General features: G+C 47.1%; 1 protein-coding gene across 50 annotated transcripts in view; it reads left to right on the top strand.

Annotated features, from left to right (window-relative positions):
* The window catches only part of MADD (MAP kinase activating death domain), a 41,887-nt gene extending 23,247 nt beyond the window's left edge, over window positions 1–18,640 (top strand). For 23 of the 50 annotated variants that reach the window (XM_041723428.1, XM_041723427.1, XM_041723426.1 and 20 more), the window contains 11 exons: window positions 1,061–1,169; window positions 1,452–1,514; window positions 1,739–1,859; window positions 1,964–2,069; window positions 4,802–4,912; window positions 6,477–6,584; window positions 12,393–12,557; window positions 12,816–12,888; window positions 13,028–13,134; window positions 17,265–17,311; window positions 17,644–18,640. In XM_041723428.1, the coding sequence (XP_041579362.1) occupies window positions 1,061–1,169; window positions 1,452–1,514; window positions 1,739–1,859; window positions 1,964–2,069; window positions 4,802–4,912; window positions 6,477–6,584; window positions 12,393–12,557; window positions 12,816–12,888; window positions 13,028–13,134; window positions 17,265–17,288 (987 nt within the window). In that variant the 3' untranslated portion in view covers window positions 17,289–17,311; window positions 17,644–18,640. Of the gene's footprint in view, window positions 1–1,060; window positions 1,170–1,451; window positions 1,515–1,738; window positions 1,860–1,963; window positions 2,070–4,801; window positions 4,913–6,476; window positions 6,585–12,392; window positions 12,558–12,815; window positions 12,889–13,027; window positions 13,135–15,071; window positions 15,081–15,267; window positions 15,338–17,264; window positions 17,312–17,643 lie in introns of all 50 variants that reach the window. The other 27 variants (XM_041723414.1, XM_041723413.1, XM_041723412.1 and 24 more) reach the window with 4 other exon arrangements.
* Window positions 18,641–19,197: the final 557 nt, after the last annotated feature.

Here is a 19,197-nt window from a genome sequence, read left to right as displayed (position 1 = left end):
CCCATAATGGGGGATGCCTGGGTGACTCAGTGGTTGAGCATTTCCCTTTGGCTTAGAGCATGATTCCATGTTCCTGGAATCAAGTCCCACATTGGGCTCCCCACAGAGAGCCTGCATCCCCCCCTACCCCCTGACCCCCGCCGTATGTCTCTGCCTTTCTCTCTGGGTCTCTCATGAGTAAATAAATAAAAAAAATTTTTTTAAGATTTTATTTATTCATTTATGAGAAGCACAGAGAGGAGAGAGAGAGCGGCAGAGACATAGGCAGAGGGAGAAGTAGGCTCCATGCAGGGAGCCTGACACGGAACTCGATCCCGGGTCTCCAGGATCATTCCCCGGGCTGAAGGTGGCGCCAAACCGCTGAGCCACTGGGACTGCCCTAAATAAAATCTTTTTTTTTTTTTTTTAATTCCTTAATGGTCCTATGAGGTAAATACTATTAGTCTTCCTTTTACAGTTGAGGAAAACAAGACTCAGAGAAGCTAAGTTTTATATCTCAGATCACACAGCTAGTAAGAGACAGAGATCTGAACCTGGGTTAGTCTGACTTCAAAAACCAGTGTTCTTTCTGCTACAGAGAATTTGCCTTATTTATTTATTAATTTTAAGAGCAAAGAGTCCTTTAAGATTTTTTTAAAAATTTATTCATGAGAAACACAGAGAGCAAGGCAGGACATAGGCAGAGGGAGAAGTAGGCTCCCTGTGGGGAGCCCGATGGGGGACTCAATCGCAGGACCCTGGGATCATGATCTGAGCCAAAGGTAGATGCTCAGCCACTGAACCACCCAGGTGCCCAAGAGCAGAGTCTTACAGAGACTAAAGGGTAAAGATAAATAAAATGAGAACATGATTGCATGTTTTAGGAGGCAGTAACAGAAGCAGCATTATCAGATTGACTTCTGGTCAAATCCTTGAGGCAGGCAGAGTAGCAAAAAGCAGGACTACTAGAGTATATGTTGCTAATGGAGGGTAACAGGTGTGTGGACCTCTCAATGAACTGCATGGTTTATTTTGGCCTGTCATTACCTTGGGCAGCTGACCTATCATCTCTTCTTTGTAGGGGAAAGCCCATAGCTTGAAGCCAAGTGTAAAGGAGAAGCTGGTGGGCAGCCCAGTTCGCTCTTCCGAAGATGTAAGCCAGCGGGTCTATCTGTACGAGGGACTCCTAGGTGAGAAACAGACTGGGAAGACCTTTTGCTCTGGAAGAAAGCTGGATTCGGCTGGGGAAGAGGGTAGCACTGAACCCATAGCTGCTTAGCTTTGTGCTGATCTCAGTGCTGATGTTAGAGGGTGTTTTTATATCTGAAGAAGGTGACTTACTGGGTTTGGAAAAAGCAGTAGGTGAGCACTAGAAGAGACTGGATTTTCATATTAATCAACAGCCTCTGTCTTTCTGTCTGTCTGTCTTTCCTTTCTTGCTACCATGGTCCTTCCTGCTCACAAATTGGCAGGAAGGGACAAAGGATCGATGTGGGACCAGTTAGAGGATGCGGCTATGGAGACCTTTTCTATAAGTAACCACCTTTCTTTGTGTGCTGTGATCATCCCTCCTCCTCGGGAGGGGCTGGGCCTCACCTGGAGGAGCCGGGGCTGGTGGCAGGAATGTTAGTTCTGGGGTGGAGAGGCTCATGTTTCCTTTGTCTTAGAATTTGTCCCTTTTACCTAGAGTTTACTCATGGTTTGGCAGCTGTATTTTTATATGTTAAATAAGCCCCTAGAAAAATTCTATTCCACACAGGCAAAGAACGTTCTACTTTGTGGGACCAAATGCAGTTCTGGGAAGATGCATTCTTAGATGCTGTGATGTTGGAGAGAGAAGGGATGGGTATGGACCAGGGTCCCCAGGAAATGATCGACAGGTATGAGACTTAGTAAACACTTGGAAAATGTAAATTCAACCTCTTCTAAGTGAGTTCTGTGGTCTCCCCACTGAGGACCAACTTGTCTCTGATCTCCTACTTAGGTACCTGTCCCTGGGAGAACATGACCGGAAGCGCCTAGAGGATGATGAAGATCGTTTGCTGGCCACACTTTTGCACAACCTCATCTCCTACATGCTGCTGATGAAGGTAATGCCAATTTTACTTGATGCCAGAACGGCAAGACTTGTTCCTATCACCTAAGTTCTGGGGCACTTGGGAAACTGTCAGAATATCTTACTAGGGCTCTCATGCTGATTGAAAGTGTGAGGTCTCGGGGCAGCCCGGTGGCACAGTGGTTTAGCACCGCCTGCAGCCCGGGGTGTGGTCCTGGAGACCGAGACCCGGGATCGAGTCCCACATCAGGCTTCCTGCGGGGAGCCTGCTTCTCCCTCTGCCTGTGTCTCTGCCTCTCTCTTCGCTCTCTCTGAATGAATAAATAAATAAATAAATCTTTAAAAAAAAAAAAAAAAAGAAAGTGTGAGGTCTCTCTGAAGCTCACACATGATCCATTTGTCTGAAGCTGCCAGGCTGTTGTGCTAAGGAATGTTGTAAAGATGATTGGTGATTCCATACCATTTGTTTTGAATTTTATTTTGTTATTATTTAAAAAAAATTTTTTTAAAGTAACCTATACACCCAACATGGGGATCGCAGCCCCAAGATTAAGAGTTGCACACTCAGGGTGCCTAGGTGGGATAGTCAGTTGAGCATCTGACTCTTGTTTTCTGCTCGGGTCATGATCTCAGGATCATGGATTCAAGCCCCGTGTCGAGTTCTGCACTCAGTGTGGAGTGCCCCTCCCCGCCCCACTTTCTCTCTAAAATAAACAGGTTCATCTGGGGGATACAGTTGGTTGAGCATCTGACACTTGATTTTGGCTCAGGTTATCATCTCAGGGTTATGAGATCAAGCTCCACATAGCACTCACCACTCAATGAGGAGTCTGCTTCTCTCCCTTTCTCTCTCCCTCTGCCCCCACCCCCCACCCATACCCCCCACCATTCATGAACACTCACATACTCTCTCTCTGTGTCTCAAAAATAAATGAATAAATCTTTAAATAAATCAATCGATCTTTTTTTTTTTTTTTAAGATTTTATTCATTTATTCATGAGAGACAGAGAGAGAGGCAGAGACACAGACAGAGGAGAAGCAGGCCATGCAGGGAGCCCCATGTGGGACTTGATCCTGGGTCTCCAGGATCAGGCCCTGGGCTGAAGGCGGCGCTAAACCACTGAGCCACCTGGGCTGCCCCAATCAATCTTTTTAAAAAGGGTTACACACTCTACAGACTGAACCATCCAGGCACCCTGTTTACTTTGAATTTTATTTTTATTATTTATTAATTTATTTTTAAATATTTATTTATTTGAAGAGGTGGGAGAGAGACCATGAGCAGGGGCAGAGAGAAAGGGAGACGCAGACTCCCTGCTGAGCAGGGAACCCAGTGCGGGGCTCAATCCTAGGACCCTAAGATCATGACCTACGCCAAAGGTAGACACTTAACCAGCGGAGCCACCAGGTGCCCCTATTTTTTTTTAAAGATTTATTTATTTGTTTGTTTGTTTATTTATTTATTTATTTATTTATGATAGACATAGAGGCAGAGACACAGGCAGAGGGAGAAGCAGGCTCCATGCAGGGAGCCCAATGTGGGACTCGATCCTGGGACTCCAGGTAGCGCCCTGGGCCAAAGGCAGGCGCCAAACCGCTGAGCCACCCAGGGATCCCGGTGCCCCTATTTTGAATTTTTTTTTTTTTTTTCCCTATTTTGAATTTTATATGGACTTCCTTTGCTAAGTAGTTTTAGGATGGCGGTAGAACTCCCCACAGAATACAGTGAATTAAAAAAAAAATTTTATTAGTTTTTAAAACCTTAGGATAGTCAGAATTCATTTTTCAGCACTAGCCCTTTATCATATAGAATTTTCCATAGATGTAAAAGAACTACTCTTTAAAAATTTAATGGTAGGTTCTAGTTTGACTTGGTTGCACTTGGTTTTATAGCTGTGGAAGACGAAGGTTACCAAATGGAAGTATCCTGCTTTGAAAGGGAAACATAAGTTTGGGGTTGATGGGTAGAAGAGAGTTGTTTTGAGAATGAGCTCCTGGATTTCTCCTCCTCCTGTTCTTGCAGCCTCTCTAAATATGAAGGGATTAGTTGAACAGATGCAGAAAACACCTGATAGGCTGACTTAGTTTGTTTCATTTTCTGTCCTAAAGCTCACTCCTCTCTGTTGAACTCTAGGGGTTTCAGTGAACTCTGGTTGGGAAAGGGTGGTGGTCCTGAACCCTGGGAAGGTGTCTGCTACGGCCGAACCAGAATGTTGCTACTCTAAGGCCTTGTTTCTGAACTATATTCTGAGAGCCCCAGTGGTTCTTAGGGCCTCTTTACGGGTGAATGTTTATGGTATTGGTTTAGGATAGGGAGGAAGTATCTCCTTGAACCCAATCCATTTGAACCAGACTTGCTCTAAAAGCTATTTCTGGGGATCGCCAGTGGCTCAGCGGTTTGGTGCCTGCCTTCGGCCCAGGGCGTGATGCTGGAGTCCCCAGATCGAGTCCCACATTGGGCTTCTTGCATGGAGCCTACTTCTCCCTCTGCCTGTGTCTGTGTCTTTGCCTCTCTCTCTGTGTGTCTTTCATGAATAAATAAATAAAATCTTTAAAAAAAAAAGCTGTTTTTCTACAGAAACCATCCAGAGACAGCCAGAGTTTTCTTTCCTAGCCTGTTAGCAGAATAGGCCGTTGAATGTTTTCTCTCACATTCAGTGATGTGGACTCAGAATTGTCTCAAATGGTAGGAAACTTGCTTGTACATTCCCTCTAAGTTGCAAGGAGAGCAGATCCCTCATTAAGATTTCGTTTTGGCTTTCCAGGTAAATAAGAATGACATCCGGAAGAAGGTGAGGCGCCTAATGGGAAAGTCCCATATTGGGCTTGTGTACAGCCAGCAAATCAATGAAGTGCTTGATCAGCTGGTGAACCTGGTAAGCATATCTGGGCCATCCCCTAGGCTCCCCTCCCACTGCACTTGTCGTCTCCCAGGCTTGGGCCTTATCACCTAATGCAGAGGCTTCCCCACAGGTCATTTCTTGGCCTGTACATTTTCAAGACCCCCAGTTTTAAAAATTGGGCTTTGAGTCTAGATGAGGGTTTAGTCCTTCTGTTCTGTGGTAGGATTCTCTATACTAAAACCATCCTGGTACAGCCATTTCAACATATGATCTGTGGACTCCTTAAAGAGCCACGAGATGAAAACTATTTTCATAATAGTACAAAAATGTTTGCCTTTTTATTACTGGGTTGACATTTGCACTGATGGTACAAAAGCAGTGGTGGATGAAACTGTGGTTACCTTCACACAGAGAAGACAGTGGTGCTAAACCATGCTAGTAGCCATCAGAATGCACCTCCAATTTAAAAAAGGAGAAAGAAAAATAGTTTCACTTATGAATGTTCTTGATGAAAGTGTTAAAATCATTAATTTTATTAAATCTGATCATTGATTATATATCTTTTTAATATTTTATGTGACAAAAGGAAAAATATACAGGAAGTATTTGTGCTGCAAACCAACATATGATGATTAATTTCAAGGAAAAGCAATTTGTGACAGTTTGAGTTGCAAGGTAAACTGTCAGCTTTGCTCATGGGACATCATTTTTACTTGGAAGAATAACTGTGGTTATTCAGAGTTGGGTATTTATTTGGCAGATTTTTAAGCTTGAGGCGTCCTGATACTTAAATAAAGATTTTTGTAATGAGATTGATGATATTAATAAGTGTGATTTTTTTTGATATTCTATAATGAAATGTGTCAATGTTTGGAATAGCTGCATTACTCCTTAAGCCAGTATTTTCTGGAATACCATTGTGTGGTGTTACAAATTCAAGTATGAGTAAAGAACCACTCAAAATGCAAGGCAGACAAGTGGATTTCATGTAACAAAGTATAAAATGTTCGTTGTAGGATTTTCAGATTTCATATTGCAACTAACTATGAGAAACTATTTCTTCTCAAGTATAATTTTGGTATAATTACCAAAGAAGAATATGTATATTTATTTGGAAAAGCTATTAAAATACTCTTCTCTTTTCCAAAGATATATCTTGAAACCAGATTTTCTTTATATACCTCAACCAAAGCAACATAACACAATGGATTAAATGCAGAATCAGATACAAGAATCCAGCTATTTTTTTAAAGACAGACATGTGCAAAAATATAAAATAGTGCCAGTCTTCTCATTTTTTTTTGTCTTGGGAAATATTTTAAAAAGTTATTTATATTACCATATAATGGATGTATTAATAATGATTTTAAAATGAATTAATATTTAATTTTGTTCAGTTTTAATTTCTAATATGAATATCTATAAATATAACTCACATAAACATAAACTCTTGGGGGGCCTAAGCCCCTCGTGGCCTATAGCTAAGTAAGCTGATAGGAATTTAATTGCTGAATTGGGGCCTGGGGACGAAATTTTGGCCTAGAGAACTCTGTGAGAGAGATACCTGGATGTGCCTAAAAGATTTCTCTTTTCTCAGAATGGACGTGATCTCTCTATCCGGTCCAGTGGCAGCCGGCACATGAAAAAGCAGACATTTGTGGTACATGCAGGGACAGACACAAATGGAGACATCTTCTTCATGGAGGTAAATGCTAATTCATGCTAGTTCAGATGTCTCAAAGGAACATTTGAGAGTCACAAGGAACTCCTAGAACTGACGTCAGAATATTTCTCTCACTTGATCTCATTCGTGTTTATAATCCATTTATCATTAAACTGTCAGGCTCTTATGCAAATAATGTAATAGATGATTCCCCAACATTTCCTTTAAATATATATTGAACAGATGATATAGTCACATTGTCCATAAGTCAATGCTTCCAATAAGCATTGGGAAATCTTGCACTCTTTCTCATCCACTTCCTCTCAATTTTTCATCAACCTCATCCCTTCCTCCTATAGTTGACCACTTAATTGGTTTCCTTTGTACCTTCCAGTGGTATTTTATACAAACACAATAGAATATGAACATAAGTTCTCTTTCTTTTTTCTTACAGAAAGGTAGTACATCTTAACCACTGATCTGTATCTTGCTTTTCTCATTGAACATATCCTGGAGATCTCTATACCAGTACAAAAAGAGGGTTCTCTTTTTTAAGTTGAAGAAGAATTGACATACAATTTTATATTAGTTTCAAGCATATAGCGTAGTGGTTCAACAATTCTGTACATTATGCAGTGCTTACATGATAAGCGTGGTCACCGTCTGTCACCATAAGTCATTACGACATTATTCACTGTATTTTCCATGGCTCTTATTCTTTTTTCCATCTGTATGGTATTCCATGGTATGACTGTGTTATAGTTGACTTAACCAGTCAGTGTAGATATGTGCCCTTGGTTTTCTTCCACCTTTGTGCTGTTGCTAATGGTGCTGCTATGCATGATGCTGCACCTGCTTCCCTTCACACATGCGCAGGCTCTGTAAGAGCTCTCAGAGTGTGATCACCAGACCAAAGAAAAGAATGTATTGATAACTTTGGCTGATATAATTATAAAGTATCTCTTAACATATAATAGTTCCCTTCCCACTTTGCCATTTATTTTGTTGAAGAAATTTGCCCTACAGAATATCTCACATTCTCAGTTTTTTGCAGATTGCATCTGTTTGGTGTTAACACATTTCTCCATCACTTGTATTTTTTATAAACTAGTAGTTCAATCTAGGGGTTTGGTGAGTTTCAGATTCAGTGTTTTGGCAAGAATGCTTCATGGATAGTGCTGTATATTGCCTGTTGTGCCATATGGTCATCTCTCTCTTGGTAATCAGTGGGTTTAGATGTGGGCAGCCTGCTCTGTTCCCTGTGAAACTCCTCATCAGTCCTTTGAGTTTGCTTGTGGGGGTTTTTTTGCCATGCAGAATTAATTAATTAATTTATTTATTTATTTATTTTTACCTTCCCTCCAACCCTTGGCAGAATTTTTTTTTTTACTTTTATATAGTTGAATTAACTAAGTCTTTTTTTTTTTTTTTTTTTATGATAGTCACAGAGAGAGAGAGAGAGGCAGAGACTTAGGCAGAGGGAGAAGCAGGCTCCATGCACCGGGAGCCCGACGTGGGACTTGATCCCGGGTCTCCAGGATCGCGCCCTGGGCCAAAGGCAGGCGCCAAACCGCTGCGCCACCCAGGGAGCCCCCTAAGTCTTTTTTTAAAATAGCTTCTGGATTTTGAGTCATAGGTAGAAAAACCCTTCCCTATCCCAGGATTGCAAAGGAAATTGGCTATTGTTTCTTTATTTCTGTATTTTTAATTCTAAGGTGAATGTCTTCTACATAATTGTAGGAACCAAGTACAATTCCTATATTGAGTAGTGAAATTAAATAATTTTGCAAGTATTCTGTTTCCTTTTGATTTAGTTGAGTTTGATTTTCACATCCATAGCTTTTTGAATGAGTGGTTTATCAAACATAGGGTGGGGGTTCTGGCCTAAAGCAGAAACATGTGCGTTGGTATAGCTGAGAAAAGAGTCATTTTCACGTCACTGAAGTTTTAGAATTTGGCCAGGTGTTTCCTCGAGCTGAGGGCCAATTTAGGACATCTGTACCACAAAGAGGTGACAGGTGATTCTCACCCTTTTCTTTTCCTTTTAAAAAATAAATGCAGGGCAGCCCCGGTGGCGCAGCGGTTTAGCACCGCCTGCAGCCCAGGCGTGATCCTGGAGACCCGGGATCGAGTTCCGCATCAGGCTCCCTGCGTGGTGCCTGCTTCTCCCTCTGCCTGTGTCTCTGCCTCTCTCTCTCTGGCTGTGTCTCTGTGAATAAATAAATAAAATCTTAATCAATCAATCAATCCAGAAGACTCCTTAAAGTATAAGACTAACTCTGGCCACCATGCAGGGGAGCCTTATATGAAGTCCCTGGAGTATGGATGGATCTATCATCTTATAGACGCCTCTCCCTTAAAGCACTAAATAAGACTTTACCTCTTTTACTCCATTAGCCACCCACTACACTTAGCCTGACTTTCTCATCTCTGCACAGCTTGCTGGCTGCAGGATCACTGGGAGAGCAATTGCAAAGACTTTAAAAAATCCTCTTCATTACTTTTTTTTTTTTCAGTTACAGAAGTAGACTGGGGCACCTGGTGGCTCAGTCAGTTAAGTGTCTGACTCTTGATTTCGGCTTAGGTCATGATCTTAGGGTCAGAAGATCAAGCCGCGTGTCAGGGTCTGCACACTGGGTATGAAGCCTGCTTAAGATACTACTCCCTCTCCCTCTGCCCTCCCTGCTTGTTCACACATGAGCACGCTCTCGCTCTCGCTCTCTCTCTCTCTCTCAAAAAAAAATGATAAATTACAGAAGTAGAACAGTATATGTTGCGAAAGTTGCAAACCATAGAGAAGTAAATGAAATAAAAAGTAAAAGTTTCCCTTCATTTCCTTCCATACTATGTTTCAGAGATAACCAGCATTATAGAGTTTGGTGTGATTTTTAAAAATGTGTGTTGTGGGATCCCTGGGTGGCGCAGCGGTTTGGCGCCTGCCTTTGGCCCAGGGCGCGATCCTGGAGATCCGGGATCGAATCCCGCGTCAGGCTCCCGGTGCATGGAGCCTGCTTCTCCCTCTGCCTGTGTCTCTGCCTCTCTCTTTCTCTCTCTGTGACTATCATAAATAAATAATTAAAAAAAAATTAAAAAAAATAAAAATAAAAATAAAAATGTGTGTTGTATAAATACAGTTTACTTGTATGTAATTTTGTTTTGGTGTTTACCAATTGATACCAATATTGGTATCAAACTACGAATATTGTTATATAGTTTTATTTTTTCCACTTAATTTATGACTGACATCTTTCCATGTCTACATATTATCTAAATCTGTTTTTTTTTCTTTTTTTGTTTTTTATTTTGTTTTGTTTTTGTTAAGTAAGCTTTATACCCAATGTGGGGCTCAAACTCACAACCCTGAGATCAAGAGTGGCATGTTTCACCAGCTGAGCCAGCCAGGTGCCCCATCTCTGTTTGTTTTTGTTTTAAGATTTTTATTTATTCATGAGAGACACACAGAGAGAGGCAGAGACATAGGCAGAGGGAGAAGCAGGCTCCAGGCAGGGAGCCCAGTGTGGGACTCGATCCCGGGTCTCCAGGATCGCACCTTAAGGTGAAGGCAAATGCTTAACCACTGAGCCACCCAGGTATCCTGTCTCTGTTTTTTTAAATGGATGCTTAATTTTGTTTTGTTTTGTTTTGTTAGCTATTAGATGTTATATGGATGTATACCATAAGTCATTCAACTAGTCCCTCCCACTTTTAAAAAAATAATTAGTCTTTGAATATACTTGACTGTGTATCTTGATAATGTCTTTTTAAATTTTTTAATTTTTTTTTAAGATTTTACTTATTTATTTATTCATGAGAGACGCAGAGAGGGAGAGTCAGAGAGATAGAGGGAGAAGGCAGATGCTCAACCACTGAGCCACCCAGGTTTCCCTAGATTTAAAATTTTTAGATTCTGCCAAATGCCACCCCAAAGACTATACCAGTTTATATCTCCACCAGCAGCATAGGCGAGTATGGTGCATTATTGCTGTCCTCTCCCAGTCTAGAAATCATGTCTAAATACCTGTCCTGCCCCTCTCCTTTACCTGGTGTTCTTAAAGCATTGTGGAAAGTAGGGGCAGTAGTCTTCATTTTTCACCTGGAGAAAACTATAGAGTCAGACTAAGGCTAGAATTCTAATTTTTACTCAGCTGCTTTATGACCTTGTTCTTCATGAGGCTTTTAGGACCTTAGTTAACTCAGGTAGCAGATTAAACCTGGTAGTCTTGTGTGATCCTTTTTCTTTCACTTAATATTTATGGAGCACATACAAATCCCAGGTGCTCTGGGTATGCAGTTATAGCAATGAATAAGGGAGACATGGTTTCTGTTGCCCTTACAGGGTTGACAAGCCATTGGAGAAGTCATCTATTGAAACAAGGTGTCACAAAGTATGATGAGCTTTATGAGAGAAGATGCTCAGAGGCAGGTGGTATGGGAATACATAGCAGAGGGTCTAGGAGTTGTGGACGACCCCTCAGAAGTGATCTTTGAGTTTAGACTTGAAAGAAATAGGAATTAACAGCTACAGTGGGGGAAGGTGGGACTTGGTGGTGTAGTGAGAGGAAAAAGGAGTCTCACATTACTCCTTCACTTCTGGCTTGGGCAGCTGGGTGAATGGTGACACCATTTACTCAACTAGGGGATGCAGAAGGAGGATCTGCCCAAAAGGAAATGCTGACTTCAGATTTGGACATGATAAGATCCAGGGTGCTGCCTGTGAGCCATCCAGATAGAGAGAGGTTCAGGAACTCAAGAAGATGGGTCTCGTATGGAGAAAAATTTGAGAACCATCGAAGGGGTCATAATAATCATTGCTATGTTTTTTATATTGTAATTATAGTGCTGTTATAGTATTCTAGCTCTAGGGCACTTCCTATGTGCCTGGCTTTGTTCTGAGAAGTCTGTGCACATTGACTTATTTAATCTTCACATGAGAAAATGTAGATGCAGATCAACTTGTTCAGGGTGACACAGCTAAGTAATGGGACAGCCAGAAACCTACCATAGTCTGATCTTAGAGGGAGAATGTTGAACAAGAAGAGAATGTGAAGGGGGCACCTGGGTGGCTCAGTCAGTTGAGTATCTGACTCTTGATTTTGGCTCAGGTCATGAACTCTCAGGGTTGTGAATCCAGCCTGCATTGGGCTCTAGGCTGGATGTGGAATCTGCTTAAGATTCTCCCTCTCCCCCTCCCTGTCCCCGCTCACACTCACTTGCACTCTCTCCCTCTGAAAATAAGTTAATTAACTAATTAATTTAAAAGGACTTGTGGTATTAAAAAAAGAATGTGAACGAGGAGTTTGCCTTTTAATTTATATCATCTTGTGTCATAGAATATTTTTTGCAATAAGCATTGCCTATGTGTCATTTATGTGATTAATTACTTAAAACATTTATGCAGAACTGAGGCTGAGCCAGTATTAGAAAAATGGTTCCATTTTTTTCTCCTGTCATAATCCCCCCCTGCTTTGCACTCATCCACAGAGATGGTTCCTAAGATTGGCCCATGGCGGCATGAGACACCCTCTCAAGTCTAGAGCGTATATGAGGTGACAGACATGGGGTGAGGTGAAAATTGAAACACTGATTGAGCTTTCTTCCTTGCTCACAGGCTCCTCTCAGTGATTCCTTTTTTTTTTCAGTAAACCTTTTAGTGGACAGTATGTCCAGCAGTTTGGTGTTTATGTCTCCAGCAAAGGAAGACTATGAGCATAAATCAGAGAACCTGACCATAGCGGTGCCCCCAGGGCCAGTGGTCCCATCCTTTCCCTGTGGGAAACAGGGTGGTGTGGCCTGGGATGATGGAGACTCTAAGAGACAAGAACCACTGACACACTCTGTGCACTTCTCCAGGTGTGTGATGACTGTGTGGTGTTACGTAGTAACATCGGGACGGTGTATGAGCGCTGGTGGTATGAGAAGCTCATCAACATGACCTACTGTCCCAAGACCAAGGTGTTGTGCTTGTGGCGTAGAAATGGCTCTGAGACTCAGCTCAACAAATTCTATACTAAGAAGGTACCCATGAGCTCTGTTTGGGTGGAGGGTGGGTGCTGAGGGCAAAGTATTGAGTTCCCTGCAAGGAAGTTAAAAATCCCACAGTCCATGTGTCGAGCCCCACTTCGCCTCTGGCTGTGGTGGGGGATAGGTAAATAAAGCAGTCTCCGGCACCCGGGCATCGGCCCAGGCCCTTGGCGGCCATTAGAGAGCAGAGCAGAGCAGGGGGACCCTGGAAGGCTGGGATGACGGGACAGCTCTCTCCCCTGTGTGCCGCAGTGTCGGGAGCTGTACTACTGTGTGAAGGACAGCATGGAGCGGGCTGCTGCCCGGCAGCAAAGCATCAAACCTGGTGAGAAGAGAACGATTCCCCAAGCGAGTGCTTTCTGTTTATTTCTGTCCGTCCTTCTGAGCGTCAGAGGCCTGACAAGGGAGTCGGGCATGGGTGGCCCACCTCCCCAGTGAGCTGATCACCTCCTTCCCCACCACAGGCCCTGAATTGGGTGGCGAGTTCCCTGTGCAGGACATGAAGACTGGTGAGGGTGGCTTGCTGCAGGTCACCCTAGAAGGGATCAATCTCAAGTTCATGCACAACCAGGTAGGTGCAAGTGGCAGCACCGGCTTCCTGGCCCTGTCATTCCATCTGCAGCGAGGCTCAGTGTCCGGGTCCCATGCTTTCCCAGTGAGCCTGAGGGCCTGTGGGGCTAGTGGGAGAATCGGAGCAGCTGCACCAGAGAGAGGAATCAGAGGGAGGGCACAGTGACCCTGGCGCCACCGTGAAGGTGCGGTGGGGAGCCTCTGCGGGCAGCAGGCTAAGAGAGGGAGCCGTGGTGGCTAGGCTGCCTCCATCCATTAGACTCAGCACAGTGTGAGTGGGAGCGTCTCACTTGGCCCTTCTTCGCACAGTGTCTGCCTTCCCTTATTCCCAGGGTGTGCTTTTGCTTGGTGGTTTCGCTTCGAGAGTCTAGACCAGCTGATCTCCTCGCGTGTTTCTGGCGTGCGTGAAGCGTGTGTGCACATGCACGTGTGTGTGTGTGTGTGTGTGTGTGTGTGTGTGTGTGTGGCTCATGTCTGTCCTACCTGGAGTATGTGTGTTTATTTGCCTATTTCTCCTGCTGATTCTTCTTTCTGCTCTTCTCGTCTTTCTGAGTGTCCCCACTCTGTCCCCTGCTTCACAGGCCCATTCCCTTTCTTTTGACTGGGAAGCACTTCAGAATACATCTTTCTCTCATTGTGATTCCACCATAGGAACTGACTTTTTTTTTTTCTCTTGGTCTTTTAACACAGTGTTACTTTTTCTCTCAGTGGACATTCCTTAAGCTAATTCCTTTCTGAGGCCAGCGCATCATCCCAGGTCCGTTCCCAGTTCTGACTCTTCACACAAGTGCCTTCCCTCCCCCTTTCCTGATGTACTGGTTCCTCCCCCTGAGGCTCTGAGCCAGGTCCAAATGTGCGAAGCACCGCAGCCCCTGGCCAGGCAGCAGATACTCAGGGGAGGTGAACACCTGGGCTCTGTGGCTTTCTTCCTCCCCTTGCCATGTTAGTTTCTTCTTCTAGGAATCTCACTGGGCAGCTTTGGTGTGATGGTATATATCCAGCAATATATTTACTATCTGTGACTTTAACATGCTAAATAGTGTACTTGAGACCTTAGGGTCAGCCCAAGGAGAGGTTTACTGGAGTACTTTTCAGGAACACAAAGGTGCCAGCACTTCTTGGGGACCAGGCTTCTGACCGCATTTTAGTGCCGTGGCTTCCCCCGATGCCTCACCTTCTGAAGAGGAGATCTTGTTAAACAACACCCAGCCCCCTATGGGGTCTCCTGCTCTGGACCGACCTAATGTCTAACCATTCCACAGATATGTACAAGCTGGTCTGTAGTTTAAGACTTTGCCCTAGAAGAGAGATCCCGCAGAGAGGGGGAGTCAGGCCCCTAGTGATAACAAGAGAACGGCCTTGGGGTCCATTTTCCACCACAAACAGTCCGTTGGAGTTGAGGAAACGTTGGACCCTCTGGTAGACTCCTACAGGGTGGGGTAACAGATCTTTGGAGTCACGATGTGCTTGGATTCAGAGCCCAGCTTTGTTATTCACGGGCAGATAAGCTTTCTGATCCGATGTCCTCCTCTATAAAACGAGACTACTTACACACTGGGCCACATGGATGTAAGGATGCCAGTAGGATTTGTAGAACTCCTAGTAGGTGCTCCTAAGCAGTGGCTGTTATTCTATCACCGTGTACTTCTTGGGAGAGCCTGGATTTTGTTCGAGGAAGATATGAACACCTCCCACCCCAAGGACAATCCGAGGGGAGCTTTGCGCCCGTGCCAGCCCTCTGCGCCGGAGGAGGATGCATGGAAGGGTAGAGAGCTGATGGGCTGAGTGGGGAGACCCCTGGGGCACCGTGTCCTCCAAGCGCTGCCCTGGGCAGAGGGTATGGGCGGGCAGCCCAGGACAGCAGAGGGGCCTTCGGGTTGGGTTTGACCATTAAAACTAACGCCTTCATTTCTCTCCCATGCTTTCTCCTCCGGCCAGGAGCGGAAGGTACATGCCCTTTCTGCTGTCTTCGCTTCTTAGCGCTTCTGAGTTGTGTGTGTGTGGATTCCTTCGGTCCTCCCTTGGAGAACTAGGTCTTCTGTGTGGGGGTGGGGCTGTAGCTGGGAGAGCGGGGCGTTGTGGGGCTGGGGGAGAGCCTCCGGGCCTGACCCCACCCTCCCTCCCTCTCTTGCAGGTTTTCATAGAGCTGAATCACATTAAAAAGTGCAATACAGTCCGAGGCGTCTTTGTCCTGGAGGAATTTGGTAATTACACTATTTTGCTCTTAGGTCTGGACTCACATGGCAGTAACTCAAACCTCGGCGCTCCAGAGGAGGGACTTAGAGACAGAGAGAAGAGCCACCTCTGCAGAGAGGTCAGGAGGCTTAGGAGTGTTAGGGAAGAGAAGGGAACCTGCGATGAGCAAGGGGAAGGAGGAGCAAAGAAGAGCGAGACAGTGGCTGCTAGGGAAAGGGTCCCAGAGGAGCAAGTGGCCTTAGACGGGGTTAGACTTCAGAGATGCTCCCACGGAGGCTCTGTGAGCTGGCGCCACCTTCCCTTGGCCAGCTGGTGCTCAGAAAGTTCTGGGGCAGAGCCGATGGGCAGTTTCCAAGCTCTGCTGTATTCATGTTGCCTGCTGAGCTCTTCCTAGCAGCCCAGTGCTCCATCCAGCCGCCCTGGCGCCACCCCGGTGTCTGTGAGCCTCTGTGCCACAGGAGCGGTGCATGGTGGACCAGGCAGCCTCACTCTAGAGGGCAGGGAAGCCCAGTGGGCCTCACAGGCAGGCAGGGCAGTTGTCGCCAAGGCTGGGAGCCAGCCTCCCTGCAGCCCAGCGCTGACGCTGACCAGTGGTGTAGCGGGTTCTCACCCTGGGGCTTTGAGTTCCTGCTGTGTTTGTGCTTCATTCTTTTGTGCCCCTCATCGCTGCTATGAAAACCTTCGTTCTCCAGCAGGTAAAGTGACCTCGGCTCGTGCTGCCTCCCCCCAGGCCCCCGCCTGGGCCCTGCAGGGGGTGGGGCGGGCTCCCTTCAACCAGACCAGCTGCTCATATTGCCAGTTTGTCTCATTCCTCTTCTCCCCACCCTCTTCCTCCCAGCCTCCCCCACTCCCCCACCCTCGTGCTGGCTCACTGGTTCTGAGTTTTCTCCGCCCGAACCCCCACCCCACCCCGTGCTCCCTTCTCTCTTCTGCCAGAGAGATATTTGGGGGGAATCTTTCAATTCAGGAGAAGGACCTGGGCTTCTTGCTCTACCTATGATGAGTTTTTTCCCTTTCCACCTTGGGTCCCCCTGCATTCTACCTCCCAGGGTCAGAAGAAGGTGTGGCCAACTCTCATCCTACCTTTTCTGGCCCCCAGGGGGATGCCACGCCCCTCTGCTCCCATCTCCAGGGGCCATCAGGATGGCTGAGCCCGGGGGGCCTTCCTCCTTCCTCTGGCCAAGCAGAACCCCTGCATGGCTGGGGCAGGGGTGCCTCTTACTTAGCCTTGCATTCCGGGCTGTGGACATGTGTGTATTTTGCCTGATGCTCCCTGTCACCTCCCTCCCCGGGTGCCGTACTCGCCTGTCTTCTGCTCGATGTGTCTGCTCCAGAGCCCTCTGACGCTCTCCCTCACACAGGCAGGCCTGGGCCTCTCCTGCCACTCAGGGAAGGAAGCTTACGAGTCTGGTGGGTTTAGTACCATGCCACTTCTTCATCCAGCCTAAGGACCCTCTGTGTAGGGGCTGGGAGTACAGGGAACCATGCTTAACATGAACAGTTTCGGGCCGGTAACAGGGATGAGTTCTGGGGCATCCCAGTAAGGTGAGGCACAGGCTAGAGACAACTCTTTTCACCCAGCCAAAAGGGGGGAAGGCCCCACCGCAGCTCCTCGGGGCCCTGGCCAGTAGCAGTGAACGGGCTGGTGAAAGGCCAGCCCACTCCTGTGCTGAGGCTCTTGAAGCGGGTAGAGTCGCAGCCGTGGAGCAGGGAGCCACAACAGACCTCACAGGTCTGGCTGAGGAGTCTGGGGCAGTGTCCTCTCGTCCCCCAGCGGCGGGGCAGAAGCTGTCATAGCGTAAGCTGCTGCAGCCACTCGGACAGGCCACAGTGGGGACGGGGACCCTGGTGCCGGGCGCTGCCGCCTGGGGGAGTGTGGCACTATCGCTCTTAGTTTTGAACTTTCTGTTTTGTCTCTTGCCCGTCCGGTTTTAGTTCCTGAAATTAAAGAAGTGGTGAGCCACAAGTACAAGACACCAATGGTGAGTATGGCACCCCGCCCGGCAGGCCAGTCTGCGCAGGGCTCCCTGGGGACCTTCACGCAGGCATGGGGCGGGCCCTCTGAGAGCATGGGGTAAGGGGGACGAGGAAGGCTTGAAGAGCTGAGTTTGGTCTAGATGTCACAGGTTCAACTGAAGCCGAAACAAATCTTCAGCCCCGGGAGAGAGACACACATTCAGATTCCCTCTCCCTGCGGCCAGCTGTGAAGCCTGAGCCCGGCGTGAGGGCAGAGTTTCCTGCTTGGCAGATCTCCACACATGGAGATGTCAGCATGTCAGGAATTTGATCTGTCTGGTTTTTCTCTCCCCTCTAGGCCCATGAGATCTGCTACTCTGTGTTGTGTCTCTTCTCGTATGTGGCTGCAGTTCGTAGCAGTGAGGAAGATCTCAGGACCCCACCCCGGCCCGTTTCGAGCTGATGGGAGGGGTTAAGAGCCCCCCAGTCCCGGGGATGCCCTTGCGTCTTCTGTTCGCAAGGGCACGATGCTGCGTGTGTGTTCTCTGCAAGGCCCTAGCCGTGGCTTAGTTGGTTCACAGTTGTGTGTCTGAGCGTGTCTTAGTGTCTGTCACCGGGCTCGGCTGGTTTCCTCCATCTGCTCCCTCTCCACTCCCAGGAGACCAGCCTACTGTCCCCTCAGGGCTTAGGAGTGATGTCTGTCTGTCCTTTGGGCCAGTGGCTTCTAAGAACTCTGAGTACAGTATGAGCCCACCCTTACGTGTCCCTGAGACATTCGTGTTGTGGTTCCTTGTCCTTGGTGTTACGACCCTCCCAAGCAGGACTCTGGCTCTCCATCCTCTGTGACCCGGCGTGACTGGGTGCTGGGCGAAGTCCCCCTTGGTGCGGAGTGGGGGAAGCTTGAGGCCTGCCTCTGGGGCGAGAGGTGGGCAGGGAGAGTCATGGGGAAGCAGAGTGAGTGGCGGCCTCCCTCCTTCCATATACATTTTCCAAGCTGGCAGCTGCTGCCGCCAGGCCTCCACCACTGCGGTGGAGCAGCACCCAGGGGCTCCTTTTCACTGAGCAGCAATCTCCCTAAGGTCTGCCTTGCTTTTGGCATCAGAGAGCAAAGTGGTCAGGCTGGGAGTGCCCCAGAGACCACTGGCTACCTTGCCCAGGGAGCAGGGTGGGGTGGGGAAGGGCTGAGCTCAGTATACACAGCAGGGTCTACAGGCAGAGTCTCCTGGCACTGGGTGCCAGAGGGAGGGACAGCCTGGGAGTGGGCAAGAGATAATTGTACATAGTTCAGCTCTACGTTATTTATAGAAAATGTACAGATGTGTGAATGTGAAATAAATGTCCTTAACTCTCCTTGGCTCCTGATTGCCTTATATTTCATGATACCTCCTCCTGGCCCAGGCCTGAGGAGGGCTGCCCCTGGACTCAACAGAAGCACCCCAGTTCCAGAAGGAGATGAGATCATGCCCATCCAAGTCTTGGCATGCAGAAGCCCCAGCCTCCCACCCTGCTGCTGACTCAGCGGGGCTCCTCACCTAGCCTCCTGGGCTCCCAGGGAGAGGTTATGGGAGGGGCTTCCTGCCCTCTGCCCCCCAACCCTGCAGGGAGCTGCTGTGCTAGGAATTGGCCATCAGAGGAAGCAGCCAAATCAAGACACCTGAGCAGGGAGTCAAGTAGCAGTGAAGGAAAAACCAAGGCTCCCCTTGCCCCTCACAGGTGTGGTCCAGAGAGGTGGAGTGGCTCGGTCAGGGTGTCATACTTGGCCTGGGGCCCCGTGCTCTGAGCTCTTGGCCAGGAGTGCCTTGGGCTGTGTGGAACTCTGACAGAAGGCACCCTAGGACCAGCCTTTCTGGAATTTTTTTTTCTTTTTCATAGAAAAACCTCTGGTACTCCGAAGGCAAGAAAGACCATCCAC

This window comes from Vulpes lagopus, chromosome 11 (assembly GCF_018345385.1).
Source record: "Vulpes lagopus strain Blue_001 chromosome 11, ASM1834538v1, whole genome shotgun sequence".
Lineage (NCBI taxonomy): Eukaryota > Metazoa > Chordata > Mammalia > Carnivora > Canidae > Vulpes > Vulpes lagopus.
The sequence above is the reverse complement of the archived record's forward strand: the minus strand, read 5'-3'. Positions and strand labels throughout refer to the sequence as shown.